The sequence below is a fragment of the Mya arenaria genome, chromosome 7 (assembly GCF_026914265.1).
Source record: "Mya arenaria isolate MELC-2E11 chromosome 7, ASM2691426v1".
In the NCBI taxonomy this organism is placed as follows: domain Eukaryota; kingdom Metazoa; phylum Mollusca; class Bivalvia; order Myida; family Myidae; genus Mya; species Mya arenaria.
In genome coordinates this window covers 50,810,848-50,834,651 of record NC_069128.1, presented here as the reverse complement: position 1 = coordinate 50,834,651, position 23,804 = coordinate 50,810,848, and the positions used below count along the sequence as shown (strand labels likewise).

Sequence of the window (23,804 nt, the reverse complement as noted above, 5' to 3'; positions counted from 1 at the left end):
TCAAATGGAACTTAATGTGTGAGGTTGTGCACGCAAACTAGTTTAACCTCCAGTAAATTTATTTTTTCTGACCGTTTCAAGGAGGTACCCCAACAGTATTTCATACACTACCCTAAGTTTTGTTTATACATTATATTATTATTATGTCTTGTGTTGTTTGTGGATGTGTGTGCTGTTGCTCTGTGTTTCTAAAGAAAACCTGTGGACATCGTATCCAGTTTTCATACAATATTTGGCTGTTGGTGTTGGAGTTTCTGGTTATCCCAATATCACACAATCGAGATTTTGAATCGATTATTGTTTTTTATTGGTTCGTTTAAACAAAGAGTGTTTAATAAAGTATGTACACTCATTGATAGAAGAAGAAGAAAGTTTATATAAAAGAAACATACAACACACTACATATTTGAAATAGGCCAATATGACCCTTGATCAAATTATTACATAACATAATACACTAGCTTATGTATACATGTATGGCGAAGCATATTTAATTATTTATAAATAGGTTTATCTATATCACAATTTTAACAACTGTATCTGTATGATTCAATACACCTTTCTAAGCACATCAACTTTGAAATATTTTCTCTGTTGTATACCCATTATAGGAAAACCTTCTGCTTGTATATACATATTTAATTACGAGCAAATGGCCCATGATCGAAATTAAGAAAAATAAATAAAATCAAACAAATGGACAAATCATAAAACAACAACTGTATTCAGCATACCAATATGATAATAATATAATGTTTATATAAGATTGATAGTTGTGTTGCGGTCCTAACAGTTGGCCGAACAGGCTTTTGAAAGATTATTATTCAACCAAAGAAGCGGCCTACGCAGGAAAAATCAGTTACCCTTTAGATAACGATTTATAAATTTATCGGAAACATCATATATTAAATTTGTTACTCAACATGATTTCGAAATATTCGTACATGGGCTGAAATAAATCCTACTTATACTATTTTTCACACGTTTGTTTCTAGTTCTACCATGTCTTTAACAATTCTAATAATTTTCATAACCAAGTAATGTCACCGTATGAACATAACTATATAATAGGTTAAATGTTTGTTTCTCATATTAAGTATTTAAAATGTTTGCAGTGCCTCAAAATGTATATGATAAATGTTCTCATGCTCTATTTGTCATGTATTCGGAAATCTGTAAACTTGTTAAATTGTACACATTTCGTAAAAATGCTCAACTCCTCATTACAGCTTTTCATGTTGCATCGAATATATGGGTCAAGCTTGTTAAATATTGAACATCAAAACTAAATAGAAGTTGATTTTTTAAAACATTCAAAATTGTGGTCCCTCAATCGACTTTTCCATCGCTGCCGACCCTTAATAAAACGAATATTTCATGTTATTATAAATAGATTATTAATAGAGCAAAACGTAGCATGCGCCCTAAATATTAGATCAGCTTTATAACCTATTGATATCATTATGTTTACCAACGCATTTATCACCTTTAAAATGTGAAAGGAATTTAAAATGGGGAAATTAATACTCGTGCTCTTCCTTGTTATATTTGCGACAGGTAATCTTTTTCCATAGATTAAAAGTTTCAGTTCATCTTTTTTTTAAAACGAACAATTCAGCGCTTATTGTTGGAAATGAAGGAAATATGTTCTATGGTATTTCTTCGTTTAAATGGCTACTTTAAGCATGGCTATCGCTGCTACGATTTTGGCTACGACTACCTACGATTAAGACAGACAGACAGACAGAAATATTTATTTCGACGTGTACATAGTACATTGTCTATAAACATATACATATTTCATGAAATATACAAATAAAATTCAATATGTATAATGATATGTATATATGAATAAATATAGTAAACATTCTCGTGTATCATTTAGAATACCATGTTGATTAATCGTCGCACAGACTTATTGGATGATCGTGGTTTATTCTTACATTTATTAAATGACGATTTAGTGTGAGTAGACAGGGCCTCTCTACAATATAATACAATTAATGTGCAGGTTGGGTTAGGGGTGGGGGCATGATTTCCCTGGATTTTTGTTATTGCAAGATGCGTATAAATGTGCGTTTTCCGCTATATCTTGGATTTAAAACAGCATTTCAGATTAAAATTTATTTGTTTACTTTTTAAAAATGCAATTTTTGAAAACCACGTGCATGCCCGAGCCAAAAGTGAATTCGCAGAGCTACGCCACCATGGACAACCATGAGAAATATCTACACAAATATCATTAATAGTTACACACCCGCCAAGGTTCGCATCCCCATCGTGGGGTTTACGTCAGCATTTGTACACAAAGCTGAAATTAGGGACATATTTTCCCGATGGTTCACAACTGATTCCTATACGATCTTTTCGCTGAAAATGTGACAGCGGGAGCCAGGCTTTAGCGCTAATGTATCCATGTTCCTAGTTATGTTCGTTCAACTTCTTTGTACAAAGCTTATATTTCAAGTCTCTATTTAATAGGTTTATAAATTTATTTTTGGCTTTCTACAATTAGTTTTTGTTTATGTCAATTCGAATAATCGTCTTTTGACACACTAAGTAGCAAAAAAAAAACATTTTCTGAAAAGGGATGTTGCTTTAAATGAAGCAAAAATGGTCTAGATATTGGTGATTTCGGGATACAAATAATAACCTATGATGAACATATACATATATATATAACAGCTGTACAAAAACTATTTGTCATCGGGATACCACTGCGCAGGTAATACATGCCTTATGACTGAAGTTTTATTCATACCACACTAGGTCTTATTAAATGCTATATTTAGAAGACTGTCAACGGGTTTTTACAAACATTAATCAATAAATATTATAACATATCAGGAAACTACCCCCGGTATACTTGAAAGCATATCTCATGCATGATGGTCACAGTATGTTATAGAGTTTAAAGTTTACTTTAAAAACATTTTGTCAGCATGTTTACACAAACAGTACAATATACATGTTATAGCTCACAAGCAGTGGTTATTCAAATACCAAGTTATATACGTACACTTTTTAACAACTTTCAGCTAATAATACAATATAAACAATAATACTCCCAAAATATAGCGTGGCGAGAGCATAACTTTATAGTATAATTGATTTATTTCTTAAACCTATGGCTTGAAATACATACATCGGTAGTTTTCTATTTCCATTGATATTTGGAAAGGTGAATCATTGGTAAAACCTTTTGAATAATACAGTATTGAAAGATTTAATAATTTGAAGGCCAACATTCTATGAAATAACATCAAAGTCCAAGCAGTTAAATGTTGCATATACATATATACCTTTAACCTTTAATTAAGCTTTGTGTTTAGCCAAGAACAGTGGAATTAAAATTGTTTGCACGCTTACGTAATACACAACATCTACGTATATTATAAGATACCATCTGACTGAACTATGAAAAGTGCAGGTTTAAAAAAGGTTTATAGATCTTTCTTCTTATTTCATGGTGGCAGTTGAAGTCGACGGCGAAACTTCAAACCAGACAGCAGAAGTCGAGGTGATTATATAAATCATATTTTCCAAACGTTGTAAACTGAAATATGAAATAAACATTTTTGACTACTGGTATTGATAGTTTCCATTGTATTATTTAAACCATTGTAAACCTCAGTATTTTCTTTGACTGCGTGTACTTGTATTTATTGTTCTATGCATGATACTTATTAACGCATGCGAGCTTATAAGTTCGAAATATATTTTGCTTCAATGAGAAGTCGTGCATGAATATAGTCAGGGTGATAGGACAGTCAAATAAAGCGATTTTCTAGTTTTGCCCACTTTATACGCCATGTACTGTTTCATCAATCATTTTACAATCTGGAAAAGGGGTCATTAGAAGAATATATCACATGCTAGGTTTAACAGAATTGACGTTTCATTTCTTCATCAGTCTGGCTATATGATAGTAGAAATTGTTGCATTGGCCCTTTCGCTATTGTGTATTACATGGCTTATTTTGATTTTTCGTTCAGACTGTGAATTCCAAACTGTGTATGTTAACCACATATTTTCATGTACGTTTTTATACTCGCTATATGTATGTTGATTATGCTTCACTTAGTTTTGAAGTGGCTTTCATGCAATTTTCCAACATTCCACGTCTCCTTTCTTAGGGAATATTATTAGTTCATTGACGAGTTTTTATCAATTGTAGGCAGCTCATCCTTAATCCGGTAGTGGTTTAAACACGGCGGATTATTTCTTTAATTTAAATGATTAATGCTTGTACCTTTTTCGTGTTCATCTTTTGTTTTAGCCTGAAGAAGGAAGAGAATCATCAAGGCCGAACACATGTGAAGCCAAGTCCCTTATTAAGGGTAAGGCTCTCTAACACTGATCTACCAAACAATTGAATGTTGATCATTTAACTTGTTTTTGGATTGCGCGAGGTAGGTGAACTGGTACAATGTGTTTATCCCGCCATTTATTAATATAGCCTTTTGATGTGTGTTTGGTCTGTTTGTGGTGTATGAAAGTCTGTGTCTCTCGTTCAGTGTTGTTCGAGCCCTTTCTTTGTGTCTTTAACTGTGTTTGCATTTCTTCCAGACTTGCCCCGAAAGTTCTCATTTTATTATGTTTATGATAAACGTTGCTGAGAATAAAGTGAGAATGCTATACCATTTGCACACCATTGTTATTTTTTAATAGAAATCCATAATTAACCATTTTAAAAATGTTACAAACTGGCTTTTTCAGAATTCGACAGTAAAGTTAAAAGCTACTGCCGCACTTTTAGGCGTTCCGAAGGTACACAATTCTACAAAGACTGCATGAAGCGCTGGAAAACGAAATATGAGACTCAATGCAAGAAATGTCGCCAAAAACAAAAGCGATGTAAAGCATTAAAGAAACTGCACAGGCGGCTTAGAAACACCCAACGACCATCGCCAAGAAATTTAGCTGTCCAGAAAACAGATAGTCGTTGGCTAGGTTGCTATAGTATTATATTTCATATTTTTTGTTTACCCTTGAGGGCCACATATATTATGACATGGTTTAAATCGTACAAGTGATCAAGATTTACAGCCCGCTTGTCGGTCATGTATACATCATTTTCTTAAACGAACAAAATGTTTAATTTTGAAACACTTATGTTCGATTTGAAGAAAATCCTAATAGAGATGTTCAGATGGTTGTTTTTCAAAATCCGTTTTTCTGACCTGACATCGATTTACAAAACCCAAGAAGCTATAAAATAATATATTGACCTTTACTCCTTTCTATAGGGACGAGCATACTAGGCAAAAGCGTTAACGCTACAGTTACATGGACTAGTTTCCTTCTTACGAAATATTAGCACCAATACTTATCCGATATCGCACGAACCCCGACTAATTTGTGAGATCTGTATACATTTTTATAACTCATTTGAATGTTTTGGAAATTAATCAAATTTGAAAAAAAACTAACCCTTTTTTTCAGAACACTGCATTGTTAAGGAACAGCTCAAGAATCTCGACACCGAGATTTGTTGTGATGATCACATTGAAAAGCGGCGATTTGGTAAATCAAGTATATGCTGTGGTAAAACCCAGTTCAACGGAAAACTGCGGATCTGCTGCAATGGTACAGTCGCCTGGCTGGACAAAATACCACGAAAGGCCGCTGCATGCTGTGGACAGAATCCAATCAACATGAAAACAACGGCTTGTTATAAAGGTTATGCAGTTCGCAAAGGCTCAGTGGTGCCCAAAGGTTAATTTACGTCGTTATGTTAAGTACACAGAGTAATGGTTGGCTTTTTATATACTATGAATAGCTGGCTGATTTTTTTATACATACACTTTGGCTTCAAAATCAAAAGTTATAAATATACAACATCTAAAATATCTATTTAATACAAATTTACTTTTAAATATATTTGATGCATAAGTGAATAAGCTTTATAAAAACAATCATTGACCATATTTTTAAATCGTACACGTAAATACCAATAACAGGTTCTTAGATAATTACTATAACTGGTGAACAACGATATCGGTTTTACTTATCCGAAATGTCTCTTATCTTTCAAAATGACGAAGAAATTATTTTAATTTGACCTATTAAAATCAATGCTTTAAACAGATGGACAATTATTGTTTTGTACTTCGATGATATACATGTATATATCTAATTATCAGTGTAATGTGTTAGTTGGTGGTGGTGTTTTAAACATTTATTCGTTAACTTTTATCTCCAAATATCTTTATTTGCACATGTGTTGTGCTGATTTGCCAACATACACTGAAGCAATGAACATTCTCTTTGTACTGCAGATTCGGAGCCTGATGCCAAGCAAAATGATAGCGACAAAGCACCGCTTATGATACACACCGAGGAACAAAATGATACCAACAGAGTGAAAATACAGTGTAAGTTTCACAAGAATAAATGCCATTGATATAAAATGAGTATTTTAATCATATGTTCTAAAATGTTTTGAAATGGCATTTACACGTTCTAGTCATAAACGATAAGTTCTTGCTGTTGAATTCTTCAAAGTGGACGTAAACGCTCTTTCGATTGGTAGTAGAAAACACAATATAATTAAAATCACAACCCATCTTCACGCTTCGTATAAGGGAGACCAAGTACTTTACCAAGATTGTAGCGAACTTCAAGTCCGTGTGTTGGAATTTAATCAATAATATATATATATAAGTGGAAATCTATTTTTCAGGGTCATTAATTGGTTCGGGCGTCACAGTCATCGTGTTTTTCATTGGTATTGTGATGTATTGTATCTGTAGAAAAACACATGTTTGGCCATGTATCGATATAGGGAAGACACCGATTACAACTCCGGGAGGGAAACTCAACGCTACAAATGGTAAAAGGAACAAAACTTGCTCAAATAAACAAAGGGAGGTAACAAGAGAATTAATAGGTGCTCGTTATGCAGCGTTTAATAGAGAAACTGAACATAAAATGTTGCTATCAAAAGAAGCGAACACTACGCGTAACGAAAGTTGCAACGCCTTTCTGGGTATATCTCAAAACAGAGACTTTCTCTGTAATAATATGTTTGCCAATAGCGATACTAATCCTTCTCCTGATGATTGGAATGAAACAGCTGTAAAAACAGTTCATGAGTTTCCTGTAAGACCTACAGATATAATAGGAGAAAGCGCAGATAATCAAAGCGTTACTGGGCAAACATAAATCACCACCTTTTAGCGACCCCTCTAGTTAATCTAAGAACGCGTTTCAATGCCATCTTGACGTTTGATGTCATTGTATATTTGTCTAACTAACCTGTCTAAGTTAGATACAATTTGAGTCTTTGGGTGAAACAGTACACACTGTTTAATTGCTTGTGCCAGAAACGTTCAATTGTTTGAAAGGGAGTTTTGCTCTACACTAAATTCCACGCTTTACAATTTGAAAGTTCAGTTAAATTAAAAAAAACGTTTGAAAGCGGGTCAATAAATAGTAATTTTAAGTAGAACTTTAGCACATTTGAGCTAATTTTGAAGTATTTAAGCCAAGTATAAACACGACGCCCCTTTGCTCACTGTTTAATAGTTTTTCATTACACGATGCAACCGCAGGTCAGGCTTTAAAAACAAATCTTAAGATGAACAGGTATTGTTTAAGGACTTATTATTAGTTTGATTTGTTTTATAAATTTATTTCACCCATTCTTAATTATGGAAGAAACGTTTTTAAAGCAATGTCACAGAGCAAAAACTTATGCAATACTGTAAAATATTGTTGGGTGGTAACAATACACAGAATGAATTTTATGGCGAGCTATGACGTGTACATTCTAGGCAATTAGATGCCGTATTATTGCAAAGTATTGGGTTAAGTTATAACGTAAATGTAATATTTTTATTTTTATTTTACTTTATTGAATATCTGTGAAAGATACGCCAACAGAAAAGTTCGTTATTTCGAGATTTGTTTAGTTCACTTCGTTTTTATGATGTATGGTTCTTTCCAGAAGTAGGAAATGATAAATTATTTCTTGGTTATATCTAGCAGATACTAAATGATACTTTTTCCAAACAAGAAGCTCAAGGAGAGCATTGTTTTATAACAATATGGCATGTTTTAGACTTCAATCTTAATAAATCTCATGCATAATTTAATAGTTCGATTTAGTTTATCGAGGTTACGTGTATCTGCACATATATTTAAGATTGAGAGTGGAAGATTGGTGAAGCACGATCCTATACCTGCTAATGAGAGGAAAATTTACATATGCCTAGTCTTAGAAGACGAATACCACTTTATTCTTAAATGTGGTCAATACTCTGATATATATAACACGCATTTATATACCACATTGTTTTAGATGTACACCAAATACGCAAAAAAAATAATTAAATACAGCTAATCAGGAGAACCTGTTAAGAAAACCTAGTATGTATGTTTACAGTGCATGTTTAGTTAGATCAGTTGACATGTTTGCGTCCTAATTATTATATGTGTATTGTGTGCCTTTTCGATTTTATTCATGTAACGTTTTTGATATTGTACATTTAGTTACTTACGAATAACATTCACTTGATTATTATACATGTATGAAATACTTATATATAGATAGAATTACTGTAACATATTTAAAGTAAATCTGAAAATGATAGTTTCATTTATAGTGTATGTGATATTTGTAGTGTAGTAACTCTTATCTGAATCAAACTAAGTACATTTTAAAAAGTATACATGATTGCTGAATCAATTATATTTAAATTTTCATTTGGACAAATATTTTCTGTCTGTATTTTTATAAGCTTAGGCTGCATATTACCACAAAGTTTTCATTGTGTAAGTCATTTATATACGATGTTTCTCTGCAGTATTCTACCAATTTTATTTTTTAAACTAATCTGGCTTGTTTCAGGTAAGAATATTTCAAACGAAAATTTTAAAGATTTAGTTATTTCCCTAAAGCTCCCAATATATTCGTTTTGTATAGGTTGTCAGATGTAGGGAGTTACAGATATTTGTTAATATAAATTTCATCCCATAGTACGGTTGTTGTAGATTATAAGTTTCTTCCATGGCCGATGGTGTGGCTATGGAAGATGCTTTTCCTCTCACCTCAGATAAACAAAATAAAGCAAAACTGTATTTTCACTGAAACTCTTTTGTGTGTAGTGAAATTAATGTGCGTATAGATATGTGATAATTCGTGGTTGTCATGGATATGCGCGCAGTGATTCAGATTTTGTAAATAGTCAAATCGTTCTTTAAATAGTTTTGGGGAGTGTGCAGCATTATTTTTACATGGAGGTAATTGTGTGATGACAATAAAAAAGGAGTTCCATATGGGTACTTGTTTCATCTTTGCCCGTGGGCAAGATAAGAATTTCTAGCATGGTCAAATTTTTTGATCTACTTATCTGAGGTGGGAGAAAAACATTATATCTACAAAATGAATTAAACGTTCGTTTTTTATGAGTATTGTACATTTACATTGTAAGGTTTTAAACAATCGAGAATATTTTTTTTTATAAAGAGATGACATAAAGAAACATTTTGACTTACTAAAAGTATGTATTTGATGTATATGCTTTTTAGATAGTTAGTATTATTTTGATTTATTGTTTATGTTTGTAAAATATATGCATCGACCGATGACACTGTTTTGTATATTTATTTTGTCCACAAGCTCCATGACATTCTGGATATTTTGGATATAAATCTTGCATCTTGAATCTATCGCCACGAGAGAGGAATGATATGTTTTAGTGACAAAAATGTAGATTGGCGTGGCAATAGTTTTCTTATCAGACATGCATATTAACGCTTGCACATATTTTTATTTTTGCTGTAAAATGTTGTAAACATAAACCAGGTCGATTTCTTTTCAAATGGAAGAAGAAAAAAAATGTTTTCTTTGCGATGTTTTACGACTATTGCTTTATGCTTATCAAACCATTTTTTGTGAGCCAGTGGTCGATATTAATCGATATTAATAAAAAACATTTATTATGCATATCAGTTTCCTTTTTCATACCCAACAGTGAAAATACAGCACACCGTATTGAAGAATCCGTATCACCATACGGTCGTTTTCTGACTCCGTATCATGCTAGTACGTGTGTTGTCTACTCTAGGAACTACTTTCAGGTCGCAAAAAAAGCGTGACAAAAATAACTGGTAAAACCTGTCAAATTTAAGATAAATAACATTACCTAATTTTACTAACGTCACCAGCAGCATGTTAATATTTAGGAACATGGTATTCAAATAAACATGAGGATAAGCACGAAGCAGAGAACACTTCCGATCTATCTTGACAACTAGTTGTTGGCCAATTCGATAACATAATTATAAATATGAGCAGCTCGCCAATACAAACAAGGCGAATTATCGACATCGATGGTTATAGCCATTGACTTCCTTCAGTTCTGCATATTTTTTTTTTAAATGATAAGATTCGTAGATATAGAACATTTTCTTCTTATTTTGCTCAATAAAGTGAATTCTACAGCCTCTGATTTGTTTTGCTGGAGTAGCCTCCCTTGACTTTAATACACAAAAGTACGTAACATATTCATACGCGCAAGCCATTCCATATTTAGACATTTGACTGATAGCGGTAAATTTAAATCAAATTGAAACCGAAAAAATAATAATAGTAAGGTATATAATACATGGAATATTACGACAGGACGCTTTTCTGGTTACCTGCATCACATCTTGTTCGGAGAGTAAACACGTATCCGTCTCGACCTGCGGACCTCGACGGATAAGTGTTTACACACCGAACTCGACGTGATACAGGTTACCAGGAAAAATCATAATATCCCCTTTATATCAGTTTAATTGTATTTGACATTCACTATCCTTGTCAATTTTTTACACATTAGTAATAACGTGAGTAAAATACTAAAACCCTACATGTACGTGTAAAGGTATGTTCATGATGACTACATTATGAGTGCCATGTCATGCAGGTACTTGTAGTAGACGCATATAGCGTCTAACCGTTGTGTTATCTGCATATATTTGTGTAAACTCGTGTACAGTGGGTTAAAATATATCATGTTTAGTCCTGAACAACAATATACTGTACACAGTCTTGATCAATGCATTCCCAGCAAACATGCACATATGGGTCCCATATGGGCTGTATGTGGGCAAGCCCATATGGGCTTGCCCATAAAGGACCAATATGGGTCCCATAAGGGCAACGCCCATATGGGCTTGCCCATATGGGACCCATGAGGGTCCCTTATGTCGATATGAAGTAAAACACTGACCAATGCAACAAATATGTGTTTAGGAAATAGATATTTATATGTTTTGAGATGGGTGTAAGTCACTCAGATGATGAAAAACGCAGATAGTATTCTTTTGTTTGCCCTTATGGGTCCTCTGTGGGTCCCATATGGGCTCTGCTTATATGGGTTGGCCTATATGGGACCCATTAGGGTCCCATATGCTGCTATGTAGTATAAAAATGATATTTCTGACACTCATCCCGAGTATTGCTTGCAGTTATCAAAGTTATGTTGTTTTTGTATTGTTTCGAGGCACTCGGGTGAAAAAAAAATGCACACATTGTTTGTACATGTACCTATATTGGCCCCATGTGGGTCCCATATGGGCTCGGCCCACATGGGAATGCCCATATGGGACCCTTGTGGGTCCCTTATACAGATGTATAGTGAAAAAAACCTGATCATTGCAAGGACAATGCGTTTGAGAAATATAAGTTTTGATATTATTTCAAAATGTTTTTCTTTTGACACAGAATCTCGAGATCGATGAGAAAAACGAAAAATAATTTTTATGGTTACCCTTATGGGTCCCATGTGGGCCCCATCTGGGCTAGGCCTATAATTATATATATTATATATATATATATATATATATATGGGTCGTACCCATGATCGAGGGTCCCTTCATACTGCTGCATGTAGTAAAAAACATAGCTTAATGTGTTTTCATTGTTTATTAAAGTCACACGGATCAGATAAAAACGCACGTGTATCCTTATGGGACCCATGAGGGACCCATTTGGGTAGCCCATATGAAAATACAAAATGTTTACGGGTGTATAAGAAAAGATATTTTATCTTTTCTTTTTTCGTTTCGTAGGCATTATGACAAAAATAGTTTCCCATTCTGCCAACTCATTGCGTGTATAAATGGCACGTTTAAATTTTTTATAATACAAAAAAAATACAAAATCCGCGCATGCGTATCACGAATTTCCTGTGCCGCCAGAAACAAGATCGGTAAATATTGGTTTCGAAAATCAAATCGTTTTTATAAATAAACCAAGCTCCCGGGAAGTCCTGACATAATTATGTATTAGAGGTATTCCCTATTATAATTACCAACGTCTTTAAACAATATTTTAATTGTTGAAATATCACGAATGAATGGTAATTAATCTGATTCACCTTTTGTAACCTATTTTCGCGATTCTGGAAATTGAATAATCCATCGTTGAATACGAGATTTTGGGCATTGCAGTAGATTTTATATTTATTTTTTGAAATTTTGTTTCTGTTTTAAATTACCGTTTACCACTTGTATATATATTTACGCAATTGACACATTTTTTGTTATCTAATCCACGTTTTCTGGCTTGCTCTCCTTTCTAAATTTGGACTTTGATTTCATGATATGGTAGAAATGCAATATGCCCTTCTCTGCTTAATGTAAGCAGTGTAAAGTTTTGAATCCCAAAAACCGTTGTGATTAGTTGAATTTGAGCTTTCTTGTTCAAATTTTTAGTACATTTTCTGCTGCTTATTTAGCTTTTTTGTTTCATTATGAAGGATGCTAAATATTATAAGGACTATCGTAGTGTAAAATCAAAGGTTGCTAAACATTTATCTTCAATTCAGCTGGACCTTTCCAATGCACATGATGATCATAATAAAAATTCTGACCCTAGCGCAGTTTCACCATCAGGGGACTCTTCTCAGCATAGTGAAGAAAGTTTGTTTTCAAATCTGGGTCATATTCAACAGTCAGTGTCTGCATTTGAATGTGACCTCACTGTCCATGAGGATACTGTTGAAAACGAGTCGAGAGTATCTACTAGGTTAGGTCAAATTTGCCCCTCTGTTACTGACGACAGCATCTTTGATATAGATGCTGCATGTGAGAATAGGTGTCTTTCAGATTTTGATTCTGACTCGTCAGATGACACATTGGATGATTCAGAACTTGAAGATGATCTGCGTGTCTGGGTTTCACTGTTCAATATCCCAATAAATGCAGTAAGAGATCTCCTTGGAAAGTTAAGAAAATTCCATCCTAATCTGCCAAAAGATCCACGCACACTACTTAAAACAAAAATAAATTACGAAATAGAGAGTATTGGTACTGGTTCTTACCATCATTTTGGTCTAGAAAACTGTTTGTTGGAACAGATTCAACTTCAAACCGTATTGGATATAGGTGACATACCTCTAGTACAAGTACAGCTCAACATTGATGGTTTACCTTTGTTCAAAAGCTCAAGCACACAGTTTTGGCCTATATTAGGCAGAATATGTCGCCCTTTTGTTTCTAAGCCATTTCCTATTGGGATTTACCTTGGAAAGGAAAAACCCAATAGTGTAAACAATTACCTACAACGGTTGGTCAATGACATCACTGTAATGAAACATTCTGGTATGAAAGTGCCACAAACAGACCGGGTTATTCAAGTGGAAATTTCTTGTGTAGTTTGTGATACCCCAGCTAGAGCATATGTCAAGCAAAATAAAGGTCACTCTGGGTATTATGGATGTGATAAATGTATACAAAGAGGAAGGTACATAAACCACAGTGTTACATTTACAGAGACAAATTCAACTCTGCGAACAGATGTTCAGTTTGACGAAATGGAATATGCTGATCATCACATAGGTCAATCCCCACTTTCCCGATCAGGTTTAGGTCTAGTTAGCCAGTTTCCTCTAGACTACATGCATCTTGTGTGTTTGGGAGTTATGAAAAGGCTTCTTTTGCTTTGGACAAGAGGGGTTGCTAGGCAAGGCTCAATATTCATTTCGCGTGTTTCCGACCGAATCTCTCATCTTGGGTCATTCTTGCCAAAAGAGTTTCTTAGAAAAGGTCGGTCTTTGCATGAAATAGACAGATGGAAGGCTACAGAGTTTCGAATGTTTTTAGTATACACTGGTCAAGTTGCACTCAAAGGAATTTTGTCAAAAGAAATGTATGAACATTTCAGGTTACTGTGTGTTTCCATATATTGTCTATCAAGCCCAGTTTTATGTCGGCATTATAAGGACTTTGCAAATGAACTTCTCATAACATTTGTGAGACAGTTTGGTCATTTATATGGAGAAGACCAGTATGTGTACAATGTTCACGGTTTAGTCCATTTAGCAGATGATGTTATGAGGTTTGGTGAACTTGACAGCTACTCAAGCTTTCCTTTTGAAAGCTATTTAGGGAATTTGAAAAAGCTTGTTCGTAAACCTAACTACCCTCTTCAGCAAGTCATCAGAAGGTTGTCTGAGAAGTCAAATGCTACAAGAGAGCTGATCATTCCAAATACAGGAATTGTGAAGAAAAGGCATAATAATGGTCCACGCATTCGTGAGTTTGTTGATCATTGTCAATTTGAAGAGGCCATTTTTCCTGGTTTTGTAATTTCGACCGAAAAGGGAGATAATTGTATTCTCTGTGGTGAAAAGGTTGGTCTGGTCAGAAACATTTTGACACCATCTGAGGAATCAGTTGACAGAGTCTTTGTTGTACAATGGTTTAGGTCTCATGTTGTCAGCTCCTTTTACACAGAGCCCCTTCATTCCTCAGATTTAAGAGTGTTCAAAGTTTCCCAACTGTGTGATGATATTGCTACAGTTAGATTGCAAGAAGTCACATGCAAATGTGTTTTGATGCCATACAAAAACAATTCTGTTGTTGTTCCACTAATTCACACAATTTGAAGGTTTATTATATATATCTTGTCGCTTATTGAATTTTGTTTAATATATGTTTCATGATAAACAAATTTGAAATTTATTTAAATCATTATTTTATAAAGTCTATTGGATGTTTCGTTTTGTTTGTGGTCGCTTATAGTGTGATGTCACTGATAAATACGTTTTTAATACCGAAGATTTTACGAATGAATTGGGGAGCGGGCCTTTAAACAATGTAAACAAATACTCTTATTTTGACTGTTTGACTGGCAGCCAAAATACTGTAACAAATGAGAGAACATTATGGATGATTTTTTATATTATTTTGAATACTAACATATCTTGAATTTGATTAACGAATTTCTAAACCAAGTATGGCCTTCACCAAGTATGGCCTTCACCAAGTATGGCCTTCACCAAGTATGGCCTTCACCAAGTATGGCCTAAACTTAGAATGGTATAAACCAAAAAGTATGGTCTAAACCAAGTATGGCCTAACCTAAGTATGGCCTTCACCAAGTATGGCCTTTACCAAGTATGGCCTTAACTAAGTATGGCCTTCACCAAGTATGGCCTTCACTAAGTATGGCCTTTACCAAGAGTTTGTTAAGTTTGAGCTAGGTTGCAAGTTTTGGAATATTAAATTAAAGGTTGGTTAAGTTTGAGCTAGGTTGCAAGTTTTGGAATATTAAATTAAAGGTTGGTTTCTTTATTTTTGTCACTAAAATCAAATTTGAAATGCGATATTGTTTCACAATGACTTTGTGAATAGGTTGTCCGCTGCTACTTATTGTTGGGTTATTGCAATAATAAATGTTTCGCATTCACCAGATAAACGTTGAAAACAGGTATATTACTCCTATCCTGTTCGCCAGACGAACAAAGCTATTTATAACCATAATAAATAACACGGACAATTTCGTAGTGTAAACTAATGACCATTCATAATGATTTTTTTAGTATTTTTAACATTCACAAGTAAAAATGTCAAAATGTAGGTTTGTCAACCCGTACATGCATGGTTTTAAAGTTACCAAAAGGTGAATCAGAGACATAAAATATGTATTTCTTTATTTGTCTTACAAAGAACTGAACAATCAAATAACTATTTACCCTTCTTACACTAGGCACAATTATGTATCTCATAGTTGAATTTCAATCGAATGAAATTGCCCTGGTTCCAAAGGAATGGATGGTGGCTTCGGGAAGAGAAGTACGGTATCCTCCGTACAAAACCGACTTAAGGATAAGAAAAGCTGCACGGAGCAGAGAGCCGCCATCAGAAAACTGGACTTACGAGCAAGTTAAAAAGATCTTGTACCAAGATGGTAAGCGTTTTGCTTTTGTTTATTTGGTTGGGTTTTACGTTTTGCTTTTGACAGCCATGTGATGCTGCATTTATATTTTGGGGTTCAAATTATGACAAGCATACTATTAAGATAAAAGCTGTCCAGATTTGAGAAAAGCTAGAGAACTTTGAATGCACTAGCTAAAATTTTAAACTGAATGCAATTTGTGTATCAAAATTAATAATGTTTGAACAATTTCCATCAGTACATTATTTCTTGAATTAATACCATTGAAATTCATTAAAATGATGTAATTGGTGTTACCGCAGAGCGGGTAAATGTCAGAACTTACCAAGTCCAAAAGAATTGACTTCTAAACTTAGGTTTATATATTAAATGGTCTGTTTAGTTAACAAATCATTATCTGGTCAGTGAAAGTCTATATAAACAGAGCTTGTGTTTCTTGTATGGCACAAGCTTATTTAAGCTGTATAAAATATATATGTATTCTTGATTTATAATAAAAACCCTATTGTAGACAAACATACTTTAAAATATGCATCTTGTCACTTACAGAGGACTATGAAAAGGTGAGCCTTCGAATGAAAAAGGCAGAAGAGACCTCTGACCTGGCCACCTCTGATGAAGAAAGAAGCAAAAGAAAGAGAAAGTAAGTAACCACATTTTTAGCTCGGGTAAATATTAAGTTTTAACACCATTGTTACGGAGCATAGTTTCCATTTTAATATTATCGTGTAAATTATGTTAGAATCGAAATAATAAGTTCCCTATCGGGATATATCTTTCTCGTTTTCATGCTGAAAATATATCTCTCTATCAGGCCTTCATAATATATTCTTCCGCATGAAAACTCGCAACCGTGGTTTATTTACATATAAACCCCTCTTGGGAACTTTTATTATTTCTTAAAAAACCACTTGGTGCATTGCAATGGAACTTCACACAAGGCTTCCCAGTCATCAAACCTACTAAATTAATCAAGTGAGAAAACTCTTGCTTGCATGTAGTTCTGAACAGCTGTCATTTTTGTCTTCTGTCAGCTTTGTACTTCTCCTGTGATATAGTCTTTCCTTATGTCTTTTTACCATTTAATTTTTTTTCAGCGCTATATATGGCTTAAACGTGTGTTGCTGTGCAGTAAAGTCCAATCAATCAAATACTACAAATATTGAGTACAATACCCTTAAGACACCGTTAATTATGAATGATATTTAAGGTCATTTGGTTAAATCACATTTATTTTTATTTTATAGGCCAGCGAAAAAATTGTATGAATCTGACTCTGATTCTGACTTGTCAGATGACAATGAAGGACCAAAGAGGAAGCCAGCCTCATCATCCGCACTGACTTCTGACAGTCCAGGATCGCAGTCACTGTTTGCTGCTACAAGATGTACCTACACTCCACCACCATTACCATCACTGCGTATGTCTGCTGTTTCCTCGCCATCAGTTTCCCACAGGCCACCACAAGCAACACCCCGTCCTGTAGCAGGAGGCTGTTCTAGTACACCAGTTCGTCCAGTGCAGGCCCCACTGGCACATTCCATTGGAACAGGTAATATTTGTTCAGTGCCCACTTTATGATACACAGTCTAGTTTGCATGTGTCATGTTTGTATCACAGTATATACAGATTTGCAGGTTTTTTTACCAGGTTTTCCAAAGGAAAACTGGTTATTAGATTGGCGATTGCAGAATGTCGGCGGAAGGACCCCAAAACCTTAAAAACTAAGATTATCTCACGGCAATGTGCCAAATCACCTGATAAATGTTCACTAAAATACAAAGCCTTTGTGATCCTACTGATCCCTTGTTTATTTATTATTTTTGTGTAAAATTGTAAATGATAAAAGTTTGTTTGCAAGAAGAAATAGAAATGTAGATATAATGTTTTAAAGTGTAAAAATGGGATAGGATGGTCTTATATGACAAACAGATGATATATTAAGTACATATATATTTTAGGTGCGGTCACACAGATTTTGACAATCTTGGAGGAAATGCGGGAAGAGCAAAGGGGGATTAAGAGACTTCTTAATCAGTTGGTGTTGCAAGGAGGCCCGGTCCCAGACAACATGAATGCTCTTCCGGAGGGAATTTCCTTCCCAGTGTCATCCCTGGAAGCAATGAGAGCCTTGGAGGAGCTACTTCAGGACGCCAACAATGCAACAGCTGTGGTAAGCATATTGTGCATTTAGAAGGAAATGTTAGACTGATGAATACTGTTATAAACTTTGAAATCTTCTTAGATAACAGGGAGAATCGGTTCATTTTAACCTTAAAACACTGAGTATTTATAATGAACTGATCAAAAGTCGAGCAGCAGACATTTCATTGAAAATGTAAATCCATGCTGTCAACAGAACATAGCCTGGTTAGACTGAAGGGCAAGCCTTTTACTTTCGCCCTTAGCATGGCAAGGGTTTACTAATATATGCATCTGACTTCCCTAGCGGTTAGACTGATGTTACAATGATATTAAATGTTTTTTGTGAAAAGACATCTTAAACTATAGACTGTTAGGGATTTATAATAAATAATAACTTTGGCAGCATATGGATTCATAATTTGCCATGTTCCATTTAAGGCGAGATACATGTATACCATTGGTGGGGTAGATATAAGAGAGATGGTTGACAGATTTATGAAGGAGACGCTCACCAACAATGTTGCAAAAATGTACAACATGAAGGGGTTGAAGGGCAAACAGAAGTTCGGAGACTTGTCACTGCTGAAAATCCTGTTCCGTAAGTTGATGATTGTGAAAATTTGTTTGTGATTGATTAATCCTTGAAGAATATATCAGAAAGACATGAGAAAAAGATTTAACAGTATATATATATATGGCCAGCATCATGCTAAATTAGAAAATGGACCTTGTGACATAAACAATCCAGAAAATAACTGTAAATAATATTTGTGCTAGTCGATCATTTTCTGAAAATTGCATGATACAATTTATATTTAAGTAGATGTTTCAAAGCAACACACATTAAGCAAATTTAAAAACATTTTCAAACGTCAAATGATTACATCTGAACAATTTTGGTTTTATGTATTGTTTTCCATACAGACATTGTAATAAAGACTGAAATACTGTCAAAACAGTCGTAACACACATACAAACAAAACAAGAATTAGCCTGCATTTCAGATTTTATCTTTCCTTGACAGTTGCAGACCTGCGTCCTACCCTGCTGTATATTTATAAAAAGCTATCTGAATCCTTTTATAATCTTTGTTGCTAGGATGTGTCCAGAGGAACCCAGCCACCCATCAATCGACATTGAAGGACGTTGAACTGGAAGTTTCCAAATGGTTGACAGGTTCAAGAGACCGTGATGGGGGGAGGACAAACCGGAGAAAGAGACCAACGCAAGGAAATTCTTCAGACAATGCTGAGGAAAACTGAAATTGTTTTTGAACTTTATAAAAGCATGCCTCAAAACATTTTGTTTGTAGGGACCTCGTGTTTGAAATGTGAGTTCAACCAGTTGCTAGTATGTATGTTGCACCAACACTGTTTATAGGTCGTATGGGGCCGAACAGGACTGCAAATGTTGGAATTAAAAATTCCAGTCCTGTTTGGGGCCATTTGACCTATAAACAGTGTTAGTGCTACATAAAACCCAACCAAATTCTTGTAAAGTTTTACATAGCGACTGGTTGTACTCACAGTAGGTTTTTCTTATTAATTAGTATAAAACTTACAATGTCAAGGCAATTTTTGAAATATTCAATTAGATATTTTTGTAGTTATTGATGTAAATTGGCACCTCCACAATTTCATTTCTTATTAACACATGTTACTCCACCATCTGTACCAAAACAATAAGTTTTGGAAGCATTTAAACAGTGCTTTTGATATGCATGTTGCAAAAATCTGGCCAAGCAGAGGTGTGCAAATAAACAAACTCGCATTATTTCTTTTCATAAATGTGACTTTATTGTTTGGTCCGTCCTTATTTGTATTTGCTGCCATCATGAGATTCGTTGCTCTTTATATTTTTTTTAATCCTTTAATTGTTAGAATGTTTCTGTATTATCAGGGCTCTCACTGGGTCAAAAAAAGTTTTAGCCAATTGACTCGCGCTGAAAATCACGGGGTTGCTAGAAATACCATAGTCATCAGCTTCCCAACCTGATAACCCCCAAAAATAGTACAATTCTTCAAGTTATGATTTTTTGAATATATACTAGAGGCAATATTTAAGATTTCATGTTTTTATTTGTTTTCACAAAAGCTATTTATTTCATCATAATAAATAATACAGCTCTAATTTATTCTTAAAGACGACCATGCAAAATCATGTGTGATATATATATTTAAATATGAAAATTACAACATTTGTATCTACAAAATCAGTTTCATAAGTATGTACTGACAGAGTCATTTAAACTTAATAATTAATATAATATTTCAAATCTTGCAGACTCAACTTAATCTTAAACAAGGAACAATCCATGATGTCTGATCATATCACTGTGTATACAGTAAGCATCATTTTGACCCCCTAATTACACAGGTTTAAACAAATCTACATATTGATTTATAGCCCCAATTTTAAACATGCTGTAACTAGACATTCATTTACTTGAATTAGTAGAAACTGGTTAAGATATATAGATTTTAAAATTAATTTATTTTTATATGGAAAGTCATACATTTTAGACACTTTAGCCAATTCCATCATTTTTTGTAGCCAATTTTTAGTCTTTGTAGCCAATGGAGCCATTGGCGAATGGCAGTGGGAGCCCTGATTATCTAGCCAATCATTTATTTGTTACCATTTATTTGTTAGAGAATTTTTCTGTATTATCTAGTCAATTATTTATTTGTTAAAATCTGTATAATCTAGTCTACGTAGTTTTTCAAGCTCACATTGAGCATCCATCGGTTCTATCGACATTTTGTTGTTGATCATGTACGTTTCTGTATTCTTTCATCCAACATGCGATCTGGAATTCTACATCTTGTGTCCACATAAACTGATTCAAAATTTGGCTATTGTAAATATTTGTCCATTGTTTTTGTTTTGTTGCTTTTTGCAAACAATGATGAGCTGTTTTATTTTATTTACTCCTGCATTGTTTGATAAAGAATATCTTATACCAATTGTATACACCCAAAAAGGGACCTTGTGGGTGGATTTATGACATACCTGTTTCTTAAAATCATATAAGAATAGTGCCTGTTCTGTGGTTAAAACATTTACTTTCAACAACTTCAACCATTATGACAGAGAATTACAAAAAACATCCTATATATGAAGGCAATGTAGAAAATACAATGACGTCAAAATGACAACAAACTTAGCGAGTTCATTTATCGCAATGGCGTTCATCCATAAGGTCCCCTTTTGCGTGGTGAAACACATTTTCATTTTTCTGTTTTTTAATACCTTTTAACTTTGTTAATGCATTTTTACATGTTTTTTATGCAGTCGTATACCTAATCTAGTCAGATAATTTGAATAAATTGGCAGGGATTGAAACCTTTGATGAGATTTTGTTGTTTTATGAAATTGTTGTTAGAATTTGACTAAGCCATAGTGATTTTGTATGAATTAATTTTTACAGAACCTGTATGTTATTTGTTTGGCTTATCCAAATTCAAAAGGACATTGTGTCTAACATTTCTAGTTAATACATGTAATTCAATCAGTGTGGCTTTGTCAAAGATAAGCTTATATATCACAAAGGAATGACATCTTCCTAGGATCACCGTACACAATGCTTGGTCATTAGTTTTCAAACAAGTGACCCATGCCTTGTATGTACTGGTTTGTAACTTGATTAAATAGTGGATGCTTTCAGGTTGTAGTCCAAAAAGTTCAGACTTGCCGAAGTATTTCAGACCTCGACCCTTCGAACAATACATCAAACTCACAAGGAAGGGCTGCTCATATTGGACCAACATGGGTATAATATTACTTGAATGGACTGCCAATATGGATTGAAAGGACTGCCCATATAGTACCTATATGGGTCCCATATGTAGGACCAATATTGCCTAAATGGCCTGTGTGGGTCCCATATGGGCAAGCCCATATACATTCATATGGGACCCATGTGGGTCCTATATGGGTAGCCCATTTACTTCATATGGGACCCATATGGGTCATAAGGGCTGCCCATATAGGACCCACATGGGTCCCATATGAATGTATATGGGCTTGCCCATATGGGACCCACACGGGGCCCGGTTGCACTTTCCAGATGGGTCCCATATGGGCAACCCATATGGGTCCCATATAGGTGCCCATATAGGACCCATATGGGTCCCATATAAAATGTCTGCTGGGTTTTGGTTAGTGTGCGATTACACGTACAAAAAGTGATTCGTAAACGACTTTCATCTCTAACTGTAACCTTTACCTGCAGGGGCGTATCCAGGATATTATTTCAAAGGGGACGTAACTTAGGGGCGTAATCTTATGACTTGCGCCCTTCGCTCAGAACCGAACTTTGTTGTTCAAAAGTTTCGGCAGGGGGTTTCAGGGTACTCCACCTTGAACATTTTAGCAATATCTAACCCATTTTGGTGCTTCACCTCCTATATTGAAATATAAAGTAAACTTGGGCGATTTTAGAGGGTCGTGTGGTGCCGGGTCCTCGTCCCCCCCCCCCCCCCTGGATCGGCTAATGATATGTACTAACGTGAGAAAAATACTTAAACCTTACATGTATGTGTTACATAGGAATGCGGGGACATAACAGTCAGTTACTAGCAACCGTGGTCGTAGCCTTTATAAGTTCTTATCTATTCTCACATTATTCCGATGCGTATCTGGAAGTAATTCTTGTTATTTATTTATCGTTATATTATTTATGTAAATCAATGTAAAATGGCAAACTTTAAACTGGAAGAGAGAGTCATTTCTAGCATTTCACGTATATGATAACCATACATTTTCTTAAACTTCAAATCAAATCAAATTGATTTAAACACTATAATAGATACGTCAAATTCTCATTCACTTTCAAGTTTAGTCCCCTTAACGTTTCAAAGAATGTGACTATAGTAGATCACGGTAAATCTTTTAGCATTCACCACTCATTTAATATATTTGCGATTTTCTGTTAATAAATCCAGGGTTACAAACTAAGTTATCAGTAATGAATAGTGTCCAGTAATGCATTTTTTAGTAAGTCGTTAAAGGTTTATCAGAAAATATTTATGTTTGTTATACATGTGTATATCGATTATGAATAAGAGTGTCACTTAAAAGGAAGCTCTGGAGTGTTATATCCAGAGAAAACTAGAGCAATCACAGGAGTGATAAGGATCATTCATGCCAGAAAGCAAAAAGTAATATAAAACTTTCAAAACTGGGTGTTATTTACTTGGCACTTCTCGCTATTTTCAATTCTAGCTTATCAACATATACTGAAGAATGGAAAAACGAGGGAATCATGAAGAATCACAATAAGCGTAACATTCTTTTGAAAATCGGGTTCTCTGCAAATGTATTAGGAAGGAAGCATCACTTTCCTCCTCCTACAATACATGGAAATGGTCCTGTCAAAATGGACAAACATAATTATCAAACTAACTGAAAAAAGTTGACTTAAACAAGCACATCATACAGGAACTTGTGATGTTATAGTCATTAGCTCTTAGTCAGCAATATA

At 34.4% G+C, this 23,804-nt stretch overlaps 2 protein-coding genes across 3 annotated transcripts; both read left to right on the top strand.

Annotated features, from left to right (window-relative positions):
* The first annotated feature begins 1,442 nt into the window (after positions 1 to 1,442).
* Positions 1,443 to 9,952, top strand: LOC128239954 (uncharacterized). Of its 2 annotated transcripts, none has more exons than XM_052956418.1 (7): positions 1,443 to 1,557; positions 3,477 to 3,520; positions 4,280 to 4,340; positions 4,720 to 4,953; positions 5,446 to 5,682; positions 6,282 to 6,377; positions 6,686 to 9,952. In XM_052956418.1, the coding sequence occupies exons 1-7, from the start codon at positions 1,512 to 1,514 to the stop codon at positions 7,165 to 7,167; spliced, it is 1,200 nt and encodes a 399-aa protein (XP_052812378.1). In that variant the 5' UTR covers positions 1,443 to 1,511; the 3' UTR covers positions 7,168 to 9,952. The 2 variants fall into 2 exon arrangements, with proteins under 2 accessions (XP_052812378.1, XP_052812377.1); XM_052956417.1 differs by having other exon boundaries at positions 1,444 to 1,557; positions 5,446 to 5,718.
* Positions 9,953 to 18,296: 8,344 nt separating this feature from the next.
* On the top strand, positions 18,297 to 21,669 carry LOC128241226 (uncharacterized). Its single transcript, XM_052958177.1, has 3 exons — positions 18,297 to 18,347; positions 18,758 to 18,917; positions 19,418 to 21,669. The coding sequence occupies exons 1-3, from the start codon at positions 18,297 to 18,299 to the stop codon at positions 19,579 to 19,581; spliced, it is 375 nt and encodes a 124-aa protein (XP_052814137.1). The 3' UTR covers positions 19,582 to 21,669.
* Positions 21,670 to 23,804: the final 2,135 nt, after the last annotated feature.